The 22188-nt window shown below is 35.0% G+C and overlaps 1 protein-coding gene across 2 annotated transcripts in view; it reads right to left on the bottom strand.

Moving 5' to 3' along the window:
• The window catches only part of gpc6a (glypican 6a), a 227648-nt gene that overhangs the window by 91851 nt on the left and 113609 nt on the right, over positions 1–22188 (bottom strand). For both annotated transcript variants that reach the window (XM_077205398.1, XM_077205399.1), the window contains exon 3: positions 6744–7135. In XM_077205398.1, coding sequence (XP_077061513.1) covers positions 6744–7135 — 392 coding nt within the window. The remainder of the gene's footprint in view (positions 1–6743; positions 7136–22188) is intronic.

A 22188-nucleotide genomic window follows, 5' to 3' on the forward strand; every position in this document is an offset into this window, starting at 1 on the left:
AGTTTTGTAACGGGTTCGGTGTTTCACTTTATATCTGTGCACTTTCAAAGGCTCTTTCAGTGGAGGAAGGACACACGTCTGGCTGGATTTTCAAATGAAAAGTAAAAGAGAAAGACGGTCCCAGTGTGGCTGGTCCGGTGTCACTTATTGTACACTCAAAAGGCCCATCTTAACAGTCAGCTAGGACAGACAGAAAAGTCACCCCTAGTATCCTCGCCGAACCTGCTATCTGAAGGTGAAGGTGAAGGGCCGTGTTTTATCATTTATCAGCACTACCCATCGGCTCATTGTGACTGCTTCAGACAGCTGCGGACGATTGCTTTTTTGATGAACCCCGACATACGGCCGCTGACTAAAAGAAACATATCAGAGCCTCTGCACAGGGGTTCTGTCTCCTGATCTCCGACGGTCCCCTTCACTCCCAGGCCAGCTCTTCAGGCTCAGACCAGTGTCATAAGGTGTTAGGTTTGCACCCCCGGGCCACCCGCCGCTCTCCGATGAAAGGTGCCGCACTTGACAGAGTCTGCACTTTAGCCACGTCTCAAATGTCAGGGGGTCAACAGGGACACAGCAGTGCCAGGAAAACACACACATAATGTCACAACACGGGCTCTGACAAGTCTGATGCTCAATTACCGGCCAACACAAATGCACACAGCCGTACTACGGTAAATCAAGACACAGGGTTATTATAGGAAACTAAATAAAATAATAATAAATAAAAAAATAAAATAATTAAATGCATTATACAATTAGATATAATAATAATAATAATAATTATAATAATAATAATAATAATAATAATAATAATAATAATAATAATAATAATAATAATAATAATAATAATAATAAAATAAAAATATGATTTTTATAGGCTACATAAAAAGTGTTACTTGGAATAAAATAATCAAAAAAAGAAAATCATATTTTTTTCAATTAATATTAAACTGTTTTAAAATTAATAATAACACAATAGACATGTTTGAAAAAAACAATAAAGATGACAGTACTAAACAAGTACTAAAAATGTAACTAAAATTAAATTATAATGTAAAAAAAAAATATATATATATATATACATATATCATTAAATAAAATATATATTTCAAAATTTACTGTTTATTTCAAAACTTAAACTGGAATAAAACAATAAAACTATAATAGTACCTCAATGAAACTAAAAATAACACTGTGAACGAGGAGGCATCTAAAGCATAAAACATTCTATATTATAACAAAGAGATGAAATATTGCTCTTTTTACAGAATGTGGCATCCTTGCAAACAATGTGGCGAGCTCGGCTCTCTAACAGAAAGGGTGTGTGCACTTGAAAACCGGTGGCGTTCCCATGGGAGACCATCAATGAGACCTTAACAGACGTCTGTTCAGCAGACAGACAGACTACTGATCCTATTGAGCTAGGCAACTCTATCCTCCCAACTGTAAGAAAAGAGTTTCTTTTTTAACGAAACAGCCTGACAGAAGTATGGAAAACTTGCAGAGTTTGCTTTAAGGTCAAGTTCCCTTTATTTTTAAATCCAGCTATAGCAACTCTTTCTAGACCAAATATAAACGGTGCTAACATGTTTATTTTGAACAGCAAGGCATTAGAATCATGATTTATGTCGGTAAAAAATGTCTAGGCTGCCTTTGAACTTAAAACCTCAATATCCTGGTTGAAAAATATGTTTCCTATATCTTTGCCTTTGTTCTGACCACTGACGATACTAGAAGCCAGAAACATACTCTATATTCAAGTACACAAACATGGACGCAAATGCTTAAACAACTCATTGGAAGCATGCATACTTAAGTATTTTAATGCAGTCTTACAAATTTTGCAAAAAGTTTCCTTCAAACATTTCTGTCATACAGCTAGAAAGCAATGCCAATACTTGTTTTGCATGATGAACTGAGTTTCGGAAAACAACACAATGACACTGAGCTTCCATAGCTAGAACTTTGCATTCACATGCATTTAAATATGTTTTAAGCGCAGACAATCACAGCTACTCAAAGAACTGAAAACTGAAAAGTTTTTTTATATATATATATATATATATATATATATATATATATATATATATATATATATATATATATATATATATATATACTACATTATTCTTCCTTTTAGTAACTACATACAGTTGTAGTCCACACACTGAAACTCTAAATACTCTAATGCTGTTTTGAAGCAATTAAAATAATGTTATCCTCATATCAGAAAAAAAATCTTTTAAATTTTCTTTTGCCCCTTTCAGCGATCCAAGTACAGAGGGACAACATGAAGCATGAATTATCCAAATGGTAATAATCATAATCTAACACGAGTGGATTTGCAGTGCTTAGTTCAGAGAAAGCATACCAGCGACGAAGTCTCGGATTGCAATTAATCCCAAATGTGTAATCGGAGCTGTTTATTCCTGAGCAGACCGTAACGTGTTCCAGTTAATTTCTGCACAATGACATTGAAAATACACATACTTAAAAATAAGATATACAAGCACAGATGCTCCAACTATTATATTATATTATATTATGTTATATTATATTATATTATATTATATTATATTATATTATATTATATTATATTATATTATAATATATTATATTATATTATATTATATTATATTATATTATATTATATTATATTATATTATATTATATTATATTATTCAAACATACATCAAACAGACTTTTAGTGATCTGAATAGCAGGAACATCAAGTTCTTTGAATTAATAGCAAAGCACAAACATCTTGTTTTACACAGCAACAAACAAAATGTCAAAATGATCAGGCTGTGCTTGTGCATGTAAACAACATTTTGCCGTATTTCTCTTCAGGTCTCCTTCATGGGGTCAGTGACATCACTGCCCCAAACAGGTCCATGAAAACAGCCCGGTCCATTAGCACACAGCACACAGTGAATCACAACACAGCCATTAGTGTCGTCTATCTGGGGAACAGCACAGAGAGAGACTGCGATCTCACATCGCTTAAAATACACACATCAGAAACCTCGCAGCTTAAGGTTTGTTGCCAACAAAAGTCCTTTGAACACCATTTCATTTACTTAAGAAGCTTTTTTTTGAGTTTACAGTATGTACTTTGTAGCTAAAAAAATAAAAACATAAAGATTAGTCTGCGTAATAATGGTTTTAATGCTGAAAAGTGCAGCTCTTCTGGATTCTTTCTGAAGCACCAGTAGATGGGTTTCAAATTACTACAGAACAAGAAAAACCTCCACCAATGGGCATTTTCAGTGAAAATTACACAAAATAGGGCTTTTTAAAAAATCTCTTCCTCTTTCTGTTTTTCTACCGCCACAATTTGCGACAGATCTAAACATTAAAAAACCCTGCTTTTGTAACTCAGTAATGAATCAATATCAATTAAGATTAAAATCAATAAACAGGATTTGAGTGAGTGGTGCCATAAAGCAAGAGTTGCAAGAGTGTTGCTATGTGGTTGCTAGGATGTTAAGTTTAATCACTTACAAAAGTATCAGCACATCATCAAACTGCACAGTTTGAGATATTTAAAGGGATAGTTCACCCAAAAATGTAAATTCTGTCAGTAATTACTCTCCCTCGTGTTCGTTCATCTTCGGAACACAAATTAAGATATTTTTGATGAAATCTGAAGCTGGATCACTCCTCCATAGGCTTCTTCAGGGATTGAAACTTGCCAACCCCGAAAAGTTATTAAAGACATCGTTAAAATAGTCCAAGTGACCACAGTGGCTCAAACTTAAGTTTATCAAGCGACGAGAATACTTTTTGTGCGCAAAAACAAACAAAAATAACGACTTTATTTCAACTATTCATTTCCTTCTCTGTGGGCCTCGAGTCAGTTAAACTAGTGTAATTGCGTAGAGCTACGTCACACGTAGGCTCACTATTGGCCGACGCTGGTCATGTTTGTGATGCGTGTGACGTACAACAACAGAAGCTTACGCTGTTACACTAGTGAACTCACTCGAGGCCCACAGAGAAGGAAATCAATAGTTGAAATAAAGTTGTTATTTTTGTTGTTTTTTCGCACAAAAAGTATTCTCGTCGTTTGATAAACTTAAGATTGAGCCACTGTAGTCACTTGGACTATTTTAACGATGTTTTTAATGACTTTTCGGGGCTGGCAAGTTTCAATCCCTGAAGAAGCCTATGGACTAGTATGGAGGAGTTATCCAGCTCTCAGATTTAATCAAAAATATCTTAATTCGTGTTCCGAAGATGAACGAAGGTCTTACGGGGTTGAACTACATGAGGGAGAGTAAATACAGACAGAAGTTTCATTTTTGGGTGAACTATCCCTTTAAGTAAAATATAAGTTTAAATCTTAGGGGTTTATTCTTAGGTAAAAATCAATCGTATCAATAGTTTTGCATAGTACTCTATATATACATCCTAGTACACTCTTTAAACACTTAAAATTAAATTAGAGGTTTAGTGCAATTTTGTTGCAACTTAACTTTAGCTATAAAACATTTTGTTAAAATTATTTGGGGAGTCCAACAGAGTAATTATAGACTGTTTGTTTCAAGTATCTCAAGTGTGCGGTCCCACTAAGCAGCGTTGAAGCGTTCCTCAATAACACTTCTCCTAATGACAATTACACGTCATTACCAAACAAATATAGATTTGAGGCTCTTTCCACTGCTCTCGATTGGCCAGAGCTGACATTACAGACAGAACAGCCTGATTGCCTAAGAATAATGCAGCTCATGCTTTCAATCACACTCATGTGAACTGAGTGACAAAGTGACAAAAGCACAGATTCAAACATATTTATGTGGACCTGATTGCCCAGTATGTGGTTCCAAATTCTACTGAGGTCTACTAGCCAGTTTTAAAGTAGCTGATAGTCTCAGATATATGGCCAGACTTTCACAAACAATTCACAATTTGCTACACTCTAAAAAAATGCTTGGTTGTTTCAACCCAACTTGGGGTCAAATATGGACAAACCCAGCCATTGGGTAATTTTTTTACATTACATTTTTATGAGGTGAAAGTGAGGCAATATGTAAAGCGCTTTGGTGGACATGGGTCTGTTGAAAGCGCTATATAAATGCAGTCCATTTACCATTTACATTTTTAACCCAAAGTTTGGGTTTGTCCATATTTGACCCAAATTTGGGTTAAAACAACCCAGCATTTTTAGAATGTATATTGCCCAACCCGCAACCTATTAACTACATCAGATGTGATGAGCTCAGGTGATGACATCACAGAGGGCAGTATAATGCATAAAACCAACAGCCACTTTCTTATTACCTTTGGCATCACAGATGACACAAACACAAAGCAGCTTAACTTGTATCTAAGCAAAAGCGCTCCGAACAGAGCGGGCCTGGCTGCCTCACTACATTCTCTGGGCTTTTTCAGTAGGAAATCTGTCAATAATTCTTATAATCATCCAGTAAGCCATTAAACAGCATCAGCATCCAGCGGAAAATGTGATTGAGACGAGCTATCAAAGAGGGATCTGAGAGATGGCGCAGAGATGCCCGCTGTTGCTGCCAGGCCACACGCTTTTATCTTCCCTTCAGAAAGTGTCCATCGCTCCGCAGGGCATCTCGACTCAAGGCTGAAGTCATAACCTGTCCAGTGTGCAGCTGTCACATCAAAGGTCATACACGGATTCTGTGCTGGTAAGATGCATTAGCACAGATGGAAATATGTTACCTAGTGGCCTTCAGAAAAATACATACAAATAAATTGCTTTTAAAAAATATGTACATGCTTATGGTTTACGTTTTGCTTGACCCAAAAATCACAGAATATATAAAATTAACTAACTAACTAACTAACTAACTAACTAACTAACTAACTAACTAACTAACTAACTAACTAACTAACTAACTAACTAACTAACTTATTATATATATATATATATATTAACCTGTCCAGTGTCCAGTAGAAAAATATATACTAATAAATGGCTTTTAAATTTTTTTTTACATGCTTATGGTTTACTAACTAACTAACTAACTAACTAACTAACTAACTAACTAACTAACTAACTAACTAACTAACATACATACATACATACATACATATATACACACACACACATATATATATATATATATATATATATATTTATATATATATATATATATATATATATATAGAGAGAGAGAGAGAGAGAGAGAGAGAGAGAGAGAGAGAGAGAGAGAGAGAGAGAGAGTGTTTATTTCTTTCAAATCATTCATGAATAATATAATAATATAATATAATATGATATGATATTAAAAGTAATAACATAAAGCCAATTAATATTATTAATGTTTTTTATTATTTTTGTTGTATAAACCTTTATAAATGTAATTGATTGTGTTTTTGCTGCCTCTTGGCCAGGACTTTCCTGGTTAAAGAAAGGAAAAAAACAATATATTAAAAAAAATCAAATAAATTGTGAATTATTAATAATAATAATGATAATAATAAGTATTATTATACAAATTAATATAATATAATATAATATAATATAATATAATATAATATAATATAATATAATATAATATAATATAATATAATATAATATAATATAATATAATATAATATAATATAATATAATAACTAAACATAACTCTCTGGTTCACTGGTGTTTTATCCAGATGTCTTGTGCGGTGGGCTCTATTTCATGGACAGACGCTGGAGGCCACTGCCCCGTCTAGACGTCCAGTGAAAGCTGAGAAAGACCAGGAAGACTTGTGTAAAAATAGATGCCTTACCTTTGCCACTCTGTTGGCCACTTCCCGACCCACCATGAGTCCTTGAACGAACGAGCGAGCCGCAATGAAGGCCTTGGTGACCTGGGCCTTGAGCTTGCGTGGAACATCCCCAAAGGGTTTTAACTGGTCGGTGTATTTGCTGATACACTCCAGATAGTCGTCAGTGAAGGTGTACTGAGAGTTCAGCAGCTGAAACATGCGTTCCAGAAGTCTCGACCAGAAGTCATTCAGAACTTCCTCAAGGTTCACGTTTCCTCCGGTGTAGTAGCGCTTGAGCTCGGAGAACAGGTCCTCGAAGATCTCAGAGTTGTGTGTGAACAGTTTGCCATATGTGCGCACAAACATGTCATTCAGCGACTTTTCCGAGTTGTCCAGCAACTCCAGAAAGAATTCTGAAACAGAGAGAAAAATACATCAAAAAATTATAGATTCATTATAGATTCAAAATAAATTATATAACTCACATAGGATGGATATATTACATGTTATAAAAGTACTACCATTAAATAATAAAGTATTATTATTAATTATTATTATCATTATTATATTGTTCATTTAACATTTTAAGTGTACAAAAATATATTTTGAACATCCTTGCGCAGTCCATGTTTCAAATACAAATAACAAAGCATTTATAATGAAAGTGTCACAGTTCTGTTTTGTTTGGACGCTGTTTTCATCTTATTTTCCTTTTCATGGACTTTTAGTTTGGTTTTTCTATAGTCACATGTTCCCCTTTGTTCTTCATTTCCTTGTTTTTATCAGTTCCTCCATTCCCTGTGTTCAGAATTGTTTCGCGTCGATTGGATTGTTATTTGCCTGTCTATTATGAGTTATTTAATAAATAGTGTTTTATTTCCTAATCATCTTTGTCTTCTTTGGATCAGCGTTACAAAAAGATATTATTATTAGTATAATTAATAAATATGTTTATACGTTATAAAAAATAATAATGAATACTACAATGATGATAATAATAATCATATTAATTATAACAATTATCATTATTATATATATAAAAATAAAACAAAAAAAATATATAATTATAGAATACATGATTTAATTATTAATTCAATTATTAAAACATGTATTTAATGACTATTATCATTAATGTATTAATTATTAATAAAGGATTTGACACATTTTTAGTGTAAAGATAAAAATTCTTCTCAGTCCATGTTTCAAATTACAAAACAAAAAGAAGGCTTGAGAAGGTGTTACGCCAGTGGGACTCTCCCAAGACCATTTTCTCACCTTGCTCTCAAATGGAGTGGATATCAAATTATGTGATGCAGACAGCAGCTTCTAAAATACTGCCAGTCGACCATATGGTCCTCAAATTAACATCTTGCTTTAAACTTATCAGCCGCGGACAAAGATTTATGGAAGCCACCGCCGCTAGCGTCTGCTCAGACGGACACAGGACGGCTTGTCTTTCAACACTACATACTGCAGTTCAAGCGTTTATGACCCGAGGTGCTGATTATTTTTAACAGACTCTTGCTGATTGTTTGTCCTCAAACGGAGGACATTTGGATTCTGAGAATGATTTTAATGTAACCTTGTCTTCGTTCTTCTTCCAAGAAAATCTCAAACTACTCACATTAAAGGAATAGCTCAATAACAATTCTTTATAAAACCTGATTAACTTGCTTTCTTCTCTGAAATCTTGTAATGCAAATAAATGTAATGCATACTTGCTGAAAAAGGGTATCTTTCTTTTTTTAAAAACCCACCTTGTATTCATTTTAAGTGAACCGTCTCTTTAAATGAGAAATCTAAGCAATAGTTTCCAGGTATGTATTTCATAGGAAGCTCTTTCTTTTTGGTTTCAAATTGAAAACTCTGCCGTTTTAAAGGCTAATTAGTTGTATCCTCGGGTCATCTGTTTATATAATCAAATGTTTCATTAAGTAGATTGATCTAGACGCTGCCTATATAGGACCTTTTGAAAAACACCCAACAAAATAATAGTAATTACCTTCTCATCACGCTGATGGAGGCCGCTGATGATGTAAAACAACATATTCATTACTCAGTGCCGGAAAAGCCGCTTTACCCTTCAGATAATTACAATGGAGTAAATCATGCAAATAGACAATCTTCACCCTTCAGCCCTCACAGCGCTGTCTATCGCTCCAGCACAAACATGACTGAAACCTCAACCCGAGAGAGCAAAGACCCGTGCGTCAGATGCTTCTGAAATGAGTCAATAGTTGTCATACAGGAGGAGTATAGTGCTATAAAATTAATGCTGATAGCAGTTTTGATCAGATCATATTGATATTGACTTTTGATTGTAGACCTTAGGATCTAAGCCTTGAGACATTGAGATCTGCACTTGGATCATTTTTTGCATCTGGAAAAATCTTCAACAAAACTCTCAATTTCTTCTCTATGTATCTTTATGCATTTGGCAGATATTTTAGTTCCAAGTTTAACCATTATTTTATTCAGTATTTGTTTTAATTCGTATTCATTTAATCTCGTTGTCATATGATAAACAACTGAAACAATAAAAAGCTACTAAAAATAGTAAGTTTTAATACAATAAGTTGCATAATTTTCAAGTATTATTTACAAAGCAGATTTCAATTTAAATTTAGATTAAAGCTACTGTTCAAAAGTTTGGGGTTGGAAAGATTTTCAATGTTTTTGAAAGAGTCTCTAATGCTCACCAAGGCTGATTTTTTTTTTTTTTATCAAAAATATAGTAAAAATATTTGGAGTTTTATTACAATTTAAATTGACAGTTTTCCCTGTGAACATGTTTTAAAATGTAATTTCTTCATGTTATCAAAGCCGATCTTCCATAAATCATTCTAATATGCTGATTTGCTGCTCAAGACATATTTCTGATTATTATCAATGTTGAAAATAGTTTAATACTTTTGTGGAAATTACATTTTGTCAGGATTATAAATGTATTTTCTCTAAGTTTTTATCAATATAATACATCCTTGCTAAATAAAGGTATTGAAGGTGTCATGACATGAGAAATCAAATTTTCCTTGATCTTTTGACATAAGTTAAAGTTTAAAAGGTTCTCTTCGTTTTAAACAAAGCAATCAAGCTCCAAAAAACAGCTCGTTTTGATAATGCGGGATCTGCTATGTCAAAGGGACTAATACATTTGCATATGACTGCCTCCAGAGCAAGAATCAACCAATAGTAATACATCATCGCAACATAGGACCCACCCACTGGCATTCAGTCACTTAACAGCTGACATCTGTCTTAACTGGATGTGAGCGTCATGTCAAAAACACATAGAACCCATTATAATCACTGACGCTGTCTACACTAATACAGTATACAGATGTGTGTTCAGATTATAATCACCGACGCTGTCTACACTGATACAGTATACAGATATGTGTTCAGATTATAATGACTGATGCTGTCTACACTGATACAGAATACATATGTGTGTTCAGATTACAATGACTGACGCTGTCTACACTGATACAGTATACAGATTTGTGTTCAGATTATAATCACTGACATTGTCTACACTGATACAGAATATAGATGTGTGTTCAGATTATAATCACTGATGCTGTCTACACTGATACAGTATACAGATGTGTGTTCAGATTATAATCACTGATGCTGTCTACACTGATACAGTATACAGATGTGTGTTCAGATTATAATCACTGATGCTGTCTACACTGATACAGAATACAGATGTGTGTTCAGATTATAATCACTGATGCTGTCTACACTGATACAGAATACAGATGTGTGTTCAGATTATGATCACTGATGCTGTCTACACTGATACAGAATACAGATGTGTGTTCAGATTATAATGACTGACGCTGTCTACACTGATACAGTATACAGATGTGTGTTCAGATTATAATCACTGATGCTGTCTACACTGATACAGAATACAGATGTGTGTTCAGATTATAATGACTGACGCTGTCTACACTGATACATATACAGTATGTGTTTTCAGATTATAATCACTGATGCTGTCTACACTGATACACAATACAGATGTGTGTTCAGATTATAATCACTGATGCTGTCTACACTGATACAGAATACAGATGTGTGTTCAGATTATAATCACTGATGCTGTCTACACTGATTCAGAATACAGATGTGTGTTCAGATTATAATGACTGATGCTGTCTACACTGATACAGAATACAGATGTGTGTTCAGATTATAATGACTGACGCTGTCTACACTGATACAGAATACAGATGTGTGTTCAGATTATAATGACTGATGCTGTCTACACTGATACAGTATACAGATGTGTGTTCAGATTATAATGACTGATGCTGTCTACACTGATACAGAATACAGATGTGTGTTCAGATTATAATGACTGACGCTGTCTACACTGATACAGAATACAGATGTGTGTTCAGACTATAATCACTGATGCTGTCTACACTGATACAGTATACAGATGTGTGTTCAGATTATAATCACTGACGCTGTCTGCACTGATACAGTATACAGATGCGTGTTCAGATTATAATCACTGACACTGTCTACACTGATACAGCATACAGATGTGTGTTCAGATTATAATCACTGACACTGTCTACACTGATACAGTATACAGATGTGTGTTCAGATTATAATCACTGATACTGTCTACACTGATACGGTATACAGAAGTGTGTTCAGACTATAATGACTGACGCTGTCTACACTGATACATGTACAGTATGTGTTTTCAGATTATAATCACTGATGCTGTCTACACTGATACAGAATACAGATGTATGTTCAGATTATAATCACTGATGCTGTCTACACTGATACAGTATACAGATGTGTGTTCAGATTATAATCACTGACACTGTCTACACTGATACAGTATACAGATGTGTGTTCAGACTATAATGACTGATGCTGTCTACACTGATACAGTATACAGATGTGTGTTCAGATTATAATCACTGATTCTGTCTACACTGATACAGTATACAGATGTGTGTTCAGACTATAATGACTGATGCTGTCTACACTGATACAGTATACAGATGTGTGTTCAGATTATAATGACTGACGCTGTCTACACTGATACAGTATACAGATGTGTGTTCAGATTATAATCACTGATGCTGTCTACACTGATACAGAATACAGATGTGTGTTCAGATTATAATGACTGACGCTGTCTACACTGATACATATACAGTATGTGTTTTCAGATTATAATCACTGATGCTGTCTACACTGATACACAATACAGATGTGTGTTCAGATTATAATCACTGATGCTGTCTACACTGATACAGAATACAGATGTGTGTTCAGATTATAATCACTGATGCTGTCTACACTGATTCAGAATACAGATGTGTGTTCAGATTATAATGACTGATGCTGTCTACACCGATACAGAATACAGATGTGTGTTCAGATTATAATGACTGACGCTGTCTACACTGATACAGAATACAGATGTGTGTTCAGATTATAATGACTGATGCTGTCTACACTGATACAGTATACAGATGTGTGTTCAGATTATAATGACTGATGCTGTCTACACTGATACAGAATACAGATGTGTGTTCAGATTATAATGACTGACGCTGTCTACACTGATACAGAATACAGATGTGTGTTCAGATTATAATCACTGATGCTGTCTATACTGATACAGTATACAGATGTGTGTTCAGATTATAATCACTGACGCTGTCTGCACTGATACAGTATACAGATGTGTGTTCAGATTATAATCACTGACACTGTCTACACTGATACAGCATACAGATGTGTGTTCAGATTATAATCACTGACACTGTCTACACTGATACAGTATACAGATGTGTGTTCAGATTATAATCACTGACACTGTCTACACTGATACGGTATACAGAAGTGTGTTCAGACTATAATGATTGACGCTGTCTACACTGATACATGTACAGTATGTGTTTTCAGATTATAATCACTGATGCTGTCTACACTGATACAGAATACAGATGTATGTTCAGATTATAATCACTGATGCTGTCTACACTGATACAGTATACAGATGTGTGTTCAGATTATAATCACTGACACTGTCTACACTGATACAGTATACAGATGTGTGTTCAGACTATAATGACTGATGCTGTCTACACTGATACAGTATACAGATGTGTGTTCAGATTATAATCACTGATTCTGTCTACACTGATACAGTATACAGATGTGTGTTCAGACTATAATGACTGATGCTGTCTACACTGATACAGTATACAGATGTGTGTTCAGATTATAATCACTGACACTGTCTACACTGATACAGTATACAGATGTGTGTTCAGACTATAATGACTGATGCTGTCTACACTGATACAGAATACAGATGTGTGTTCAGATTATAATGCCTGACGCTGTCTACACTGATACAGTATACAGATGTGTGTTCAGATTATAATGACTGAGGCTGTCTACACTGATACAGAATACAGATGTGTGTTCAGATTATAATCACTGATGCTGTCTACACTGATACAGAATACAGATGTGTGTTCAGATTTTAATCACTGACACTGTCTACACTAATACAGTATACAGATGTGTGTTCAGATTATAATCACTGATGCTGTCTACACTGATACGGAATACAGATGTGTGTTCAGATTATAATGACTGACGCTGTCTACACTGATACAGAATACAGATGTGTGTTCAGATTATAATGACTGATGCTGTCTACACAGATACAGTATACAGATGTGTGTTCAGATTATAATGACTGACGCTGTCTACACTGATACAGTATACAAATGTGTGTTCAGATTATAATGACTGATGCTGTCTACACTGATACAGCATACAGATGTGTGTTCAGATTATAATCACTGATGCTGTCTACACTGATACAGAATACAGATGTGTGTTCAGATTATAATCACTGATGCTGTCTACACTGATACAGAATACAGATGTGTTTTCAGATTATAATGACTGACGCTGTCTACACTGATACAGTATACAGATGTGTGTTCAGATTATAATGATTGACGCTGTCTACACTGATACAGTATACAGATGTGTGTTTAGATTATAATGACTGATGCTGTCTACACTGATACAGAATACAGATGTGTGTTCAGATTATAATCACTGATGCTGTCTACACTGATACAGAATACAGATGTGTGTTCAGATTATAATCACTGATGCTGTCTACACTGATACAGAATACAGATGTGTGTTCAGATTATAATCACTGATGCTGTCTACACTGATACAGAATACAGATGTGTGTTCAGATTATAATCACTGACACTGTCTACACTGATACAGAATACAGATGTGTGTTCAGATTATAATCACTGATGCTGTCTACACTGATACAGAATACAGATGTGTTTTCAGATTATAATGACTGACACTGTCTACACTGATACAGTATACAGATGTGTGTTCAGATTATAATGATTGACGCTGTCTACACTGATACAGTATACAGATGTGTGTTTAGATTATAATCACTGATGCTGTCTACACTTATACAGAATACAGATGTGTGTTCAGATTATAATGACTGACGCTGTCTACACTGATACAGTATACAGATGTGTGTTCAGATTATAATGATTGACGCTGTCTACACTGATACATGTACAGTATGTGTTTTCAGATTATAATCACTGATGCTGTCTACACTGATACAGAATACAGATGTATGTTCAGATTATAATCACTGATGCTGTCTACACTGATACAGTATACAGATGTGTGTTCAGATTATAATCACTGACACTGTCTACACTGATACAGTATACAGATGTGTGTTCAGACTATAATGACTGATGCTGTCTACACTGATACAGTATACAGATGTGTGTTCAGATTATAATCACTGATTCTGTCTACACTGATACAGTATACAGATGTGTGTTCAGACTATAATGACTGATGCTGTCTACACTGATACAGTATACAGATGTGTGTTCAGATTATAATCACTGACACTGTCTACACTGATACAGTATACAGATGTGTGTTCAGACTATAATGACTGATGCTGTCTACACTGATACAGAATACAGATGTGTGTTCAGATTATAATGCCTGACGCTGTCTACACTGATACAGTATACAGATGTGTGTTCAGATTATAATGACTGAGGCTGTCTACACTGATACAGAATACAGATGTGTGTTCAGATTATAATCACTGATGCTGTCTACACTGATACAGAATACAGATGTGTGTTCAGATTTTAATCACTGACACTGTCTACACTAATACAGTATACAGATGTGTGTTCAGATTATAATCACTGATGCTGTCTACACTGATACGGAATACAGATGTGTGTTCAGATTATAATGACTGACGCTGTCTACACTGATACAGAATACAGATGTGTGTTCAGATTATAATGACTGATGCTGTCTACACAGATACAGTATACAGATGTGTGTTCAGATTATAATGACTGACGCTGTCTACACTGATACAGTATACAAATGTGTGTTCAGATTATAATGACTGATGCTGTCTACACTGATACAGCATACAGATGTGTGTTCAGATTATAATCACTGATGCTGTCTACACTGATACAGAATACAGATGTGTGTTCAGATTATAATCACTGATGCTGTCTACACTGATACAGAATACAGATGTGTTTTCAGATTATAATGACTGACGCTGTCTACACTGATACAGTATACAGATGTGTGTTCAGATTATAATGATTGACGCTGTCTACACTGATACAGTATACAGATGTGTGTTTAGATTATAATGACTGATGCTGTCTACACTGATACAGAATACAGATGTGTGTTCAGATTATAATCACTGATGCTGTCTACACTGATACAGAATACAGATGTGTGTTCAGATTATAATCACTGATGCTGTCTACACTGATACAGAATACAGATGTGTGTTCAGATTATAATCACTGATGCTGTCTACACTGATACAGAATACAGATGTGTGTTCAGATTATAATCACTGACACTGTCTACACTGATACAGAATACAGATGTGTGTTCAGATTATAATCACTGATGCTGTCTACACTGATACAGAATACAGATGTGTTTTCAGATTATAATGACTGACACTGTCTACACTGATACAGTATACAGATGTGTGTTCAGATTATAATGATTGACGCTGTCTACACTGATACAGTATACAGATGTGTGTTTAGATTATAATCACTGATGCTGTCTACACTTATACAGAATACAGATGTGTGTTCAGATTATAATGACTGACGCTGTCTACACTGATACAGTATACAGATGTGTGTTCAGATTATAATGATTGACGCTGTCTACACTGATACAGAATACAGATGTGTGTTCAGATTATAATGACTGACGCTGTCTACACTGATACAGTATACAGATGTGTGTTCAGATTATAATGACTGATGCTGTCTACACTGATACAGAATACAGATGTGTGTTCAGATTATAATGACTGATGCTGTCTACACTGATACAGAATACAGATGTGTGTTCAGATTAAAATCACTGATGCTGTCTACACTGATACAGAATACAGATGTGTGTTCAGATTATAATGACTGACGCTGTCTACACTGATACAGAATACAGATGTGTGTTAAGATTATAATCACTGATGCTGTCTACACTGATACAGTATACAGATGTGTGTTCAGATTATAATGATTGACGCTGTCTACACTGATACAGTATACAGATGTGTGTTCAGATTATAATGACTGATGCTGTCTACACTGATACAGAATACAGATGTGTGTTCAGATTATAATGACTGATGCTGTCTACACTGATACAGAATACAGATGTGTGTTCAGATTAAAATCACTGATGCTGTCTACACTGATACAGAATACAGATGTGTGTTCAGATTATAATGACTGACGCTGTCTACACTGATACAGAATACAGATGTGTGTTCAGATTATAATGACTGATGCTGTCTACACTGATACAGAATACAGATGTGTGTTCAGATTATAATCACTGACGCTGTCTACACTGATACAGTATACAGATGTGTGTTCAGATTATAATCACTGACACTGTCTACACTGATACAGTATACAGATGTGTGTTCAGATTATAATCACTGATGCGGTCTACACTGATACAGAATACAGATGTGTGTTCAGATTATAAACACTGACGGTGTCTACACTGATACAGAATACAGATGTGTGTTCAGATTACAATCACTGACGCTGTCTACACTGATACAGTATACAGATGTGTGTTCAGATTATAATCACTGACGCTGTCTACACTGATACAGTATACAGATGTGTGTTCAGATTATAATGACTATATACAGAATACAGATGTGTGTTCAGATTATAATGACTGATGCTGTCTACACTGATACAGTATACAGATGTGTGTTCAGATTATAATGACTGGCGCTGTCTACACTGATACAGTATGCAGATGTGTGTTCAGATTATAATGACTGGCGCTGTCTACACTGATACAGTATACAGATGTGTGTTCAGATTATAATCACTGATGCTGTCTACACTGATACAGTATACAGATGTGTGTTCAGATTATAATGACTAACGCTGTCTACACTGATACAGAATACAGATGTGTGTTCAGATTATAATGACTGACGCTGTCTACACTGATACAGAATACAGATGTGTGTTAAGATTATGATCACTGATGCTGTCTACACTGATACAGAATACAGATGTGTGTTCAGATTATAATCACTGACACTGTCTACACTGATACAGTATACAGATGTGTGTTCAGATTATAATCACTGACACTGTCTACACTGATACAGTATACAGATGTGTGTTCAGATTATAATGACTGACGCTGTCTACACTGATACAGTATACAGATGTGTGTTCAGATTATAATGACTGACACTGATACACTGATACAGTATACAGATGTGTGTTCAGATTATACGGACTGACGCTGTCTACACTGATACAGTATACAGATTTGTGTTTATTTTCTGAAGGACACCACGAACTTGAGTCTGTTGACACGGGGACAAATGGAAAAGTGAAAGAACGTTTGTCCCGTTCAAACAGCTGGTTTACGTCTCTGTTCAGACTTCACAAGGATCCCAGTGTCGGAAACAAGTGGATGGTTCATTTTAATGGCGCCCTGAATATCATCAAATAATGATATGTTTGTTCGGAGCATTTTATTTTGTCAGCGACACACAGTCTAATGGAGAGTTCACAAAGAAACTTTAGTTGACAAATGAAGCAGTCAACTGTATTAGATCTAACAGCTGCATCACAAATCCTAAGTAAATGATTTCGTATTGCTTTGTCTGTAAATGACAGTTTTATAAACAATGTTTTCAAAATACTTGAAAGCACGTGCACACCTCTCCTCCAACAGACACCTGATTTGCACAATGTTCATGTCTGGATCACAAGCGGAAGCTCTTATTACACTCTTCCATTGTTGTGTACAACCTTGAATGCGTCCAAACGCTTGTTTAATCAGTGCTGTTAAATCGTGAGGAACACAGTGACACCAGAGATTTGGACAGATGGCTTTCTCACGTTTAAAGATAAAAACTACAACCTGTTTGTGTTTTCCAAATGCAAAGAAAATAATGTATCTGAGGACCAGCATGTATCAGCGTGCATCTGCTTCTTTCTGGAAACTTTCCATTTGGACTAATTGCTCGGCCTCTGCTGTTTCCTCTTTATGAAAACGTATCTCTTGTATCTTATCAGTCACGTTAGAGCGGGCATATTCATCTTCAATTGGCTTTTTAAGAGCTCATTAGAGATAAGCAATGAGAGAGATATTAAAAAGACCTGAAGGGTCGTACGCGCCCACATACACACACACACACACACACACACACAGAAGTAAAAGATGGATATACACTCAACACACTCTACCGTCTTGATTCCTTCTATAATTCAATGGAATACTGGGAATGGAACACCATAGTCCAATTAAATATTGAGTAAATAAATTGTTATTTAGGAACCCAACAATTGGGTGCATTGCGTTGTTGGAAATGGTACACTTTCACACACGTTCATCCTAGTATGCATATACAATCTGCATAATTTGCACAGCCTGCATAGTAAGAGTAGTATGTACTATTGAGATCACAGACAGCATCTATGCATAGCCTACATCACATACAAAGACAAAGAAATCATGTAAGTATACGTACTGTTCTCATTGCAACAGCGAGTCCCAAGTTTCTCACTCTACTTTCGCTTCAGTCGACTGACCCATGATTACCCCTTCATTTATTTAAGTAATAATAGGCCCCAGGCATTTCTGTGTGCCGCAGATGCTCCTTTATTCTCATAAAAAGGGAGTCAAGGACGAGTCCAGATCGAGATGGAGTCACATTTAAAAGTAATTGTTCTAAGAGACACACGGTCACCATGTTCATAATGTACCTGACGGCACGTTCCTGAATGACTGCTGCTGAGAATTACAGCAGAAACATGCTAGAGATGCATGATTAATGGTTAAAAGATCACGATCTTATAGCTAAATGATAACGATTTGTCAATGTTTATTAAACTTTTGTCAAGTATGATCACAGCGAACATTCAGAGAGAGCCAGGGAGAGCCGTTGTCATGTATAGGTATGAAACAGCTTCTCAAACAGTATTTTCAACATCACAGTATCAATATTAGCATTAACATAGTAACAATAATAGCACAGAAGTACTTGGGATGAAAGTTTTTAGTTCGTATATAAACACTGATATCTGTGGTAGTGATCAAAATAAAGCAAATCAGCCTGTGAACGCATATTGAGGCTTCAAATAAAGACTGTATTACACCAGTAGGTGGCGACTAGTGACTTATTTTATTTTAATTTGAAAATTCTAAATTTATTTGTCATTGAATCATTCGTTCAAGAGATTCATTCAAAAACACTGAATTATTTATGAGTGAGTCATTGAATCATGAAGTCAAACAGATTAAAAAAAAATCATCATAATCAGAAGATCATAATTAGACTGAAGCAATTTACATTTTGTAAGAACCTCTGGTAAATTATGTTATTTTGATTAGTTGTCTGTTCAGAATCAGGAGAATTGTGAAGCTGTACATGCATTTTTTGTGCTGATGGAGCTGCAAGTTCATTACACTCTTAGAAAAGATGGGGTTCTATATAGAACTCTAGGGTTCTTGACTCAATTTTAAAGAACCCTTCATGCCAAAAACATTATATGAGGAAATGTTCTATATTAGCACCTGACAGAATCTCTAGGGTTGCACATAGAATCTTTTCTTTAATCTTTGATAATTTTCTTTGCAAAACTAGGCTTCCTCTGTTCAGCTTGAAAATGATGTGCAGGAAGATGTAGTGACATTATTATTAAAGTATGTCCCATCATTCAGCAGGTTTTTATTTATTCAGCTAGCCACTCCCTGTACAGGAATGAAAAGCAGTGAATATTTTAATGGATTTTACTCAAATGACCTACATATTTAAGGGGAAAATAATGAATGACGGTAGAAGGCTGAATTATGCATCAGCTTCTACATTCAGATTTACTTTATGTTCTGTGTAATATAACCATTCCCGGTCTGCCAGTCTTTTTTATCTCTCCTGGCAATGAACACTTCTGTTGCATGAAAAATGCAGACGTAACGAATGACTGAATTATGAAAATGCTCTCGGCTGAAACAAAAACTCACAGGCACCAAGTCAAAGCACACAACGGCCATGCTAAAACTTTTATGAGGCCTCTTTACAGCCTCGATGATCTAATCCATTCAACTACATGTTGGTTGCAGTATTAACAACCCTGAGGTCACCTCCAACACCTCCAGATGACCAAGGTTTAGGTATCAAGCCATGCCACCGCATTATTACAGAGGAAATCACACTGTGATCCATTCAGAGACACATGTGGAGAACAAAGGCTTTCCCTGATGCACAAAATATGATGTTAAAATGGGAATGCTACTGCTAACTTTGCAGGTGTAAGAAAAACGTCTCCAACAGCTGACAAATTGAAAAGAATAAACACTGCAGGTGAATGACTATCAACAGAGACGATCATTTACAGTGTTTCACACAGCGTGCCTCATGTTTTCCACCTCCAATGCTGTTCACAAAATCAAATATTATCAGTTATCAATTTGAATGTCAATGTTATTTGCTTATGAGACATTTGATGTTATGGACGTTCAAAAACCTGCAGCATTGGCCATTTTTTTTTTATTTGAGACCCATATCACTTTATCGACCTCTTCAGTGTCTCAAGTGTTTCTCCTAGTTAGAAACAAGATTCAATGGAGAGTAAATGGAGACTTTTGATCAAGAAAAAGACCAGTAATACCAGAGTTGTTTTAAAAAAGTATATTGCTAAAAAAACAGGTGTATTATATTAATTATATTCTATTATACATATATTGTATTAATTTATGAAATAATATAATATAATATCTGATGTTCAAAAACTTGTAATTTGTTTTATTTATTTCAGAGATAGATAAGTTGAAATCCGAGCTGAATGAAATGCAGCCCTACCTCCAATTAAACAGGCCACCAAACTCCATTGGCTTCCCACCCTGGGTTCACTGAATAATGTCAGAAAAGAGTCATTTCAGTCCATAAAGGCTATTTCTCAGCTATTTAAGCAACACGGAGTTGTGTGAAGCGTCTACGTGGGTCACATTAACTGTGAGGAAAGGCTGAAACCGCAGACATATAAGCTGAGCATAATTAATTGAGCCTCACACAGGCTAATTGAGAGTGGGGAAAATAATTTGAAAGGCCATTACCTTCATGTCACATGCAATCACATCAGCTCTCTGTTGTTTAAGCTTTGTGAGCATTAAAATCTGACGGTTGAAATGCCGCTATAACTAAAAACTGGTGAAATGATTGTTAGCAGCAATTATTAGCATGCACTATTCTGAATGGAAATAATAAGATGAAATACTGCTTACTTTGCCCATGATGGATGACTGGTCATCAGAAAACTTTGCATTTTAATGCTGATATTCTCCCCTGCCTACTTAACTAGAAAACTTCCTTAGACAATCATAGTTAAAAAACAAGTTCTAACTAGTATAAAACAGCCTACACTACCATTGTTTGTAAGACTAGTATGCATTATCAAAGTAAAGTGGCGGTACTAGGGCTCAGTGAGGGTATCTGATGGTAATACCATGGTACTTTGATATAAAACGTTTCATTCCCTACTCATATACAATCCTCTAAGAAAGAGAAATCACAAAATATATCTCTTTAATGTATTTATTTTTTTTAAGAAATGACCTGCCAGTGCCATGGTATCATCATGGTATTATCAAAAAAAAAAAAAAAAAAACTATATAATACTAATACTAATAATAACAATAGTATATATATATATATATATATATATATATATATATATATATATATATATATATATATATATATATATATAAGTATATATATATATATATATATATATATATATATATATACATACATATATATATATAT

This window comes from Siphateles boraxobius, unplaced genomic scaffold (genome assembly GCF_051911475.1).
Source record: "Siphateles boraxobius isolate OS27281-9 unplaced genomic scaffold, OSU_SipBor_1 53, whole genome shotgun sequence".
NCBI lineage: Eukaryota > Metazoa > Chordata > Actinopteri > Cypriniformes > Leuciscidae > Siphateles > Siphateles boraxobius.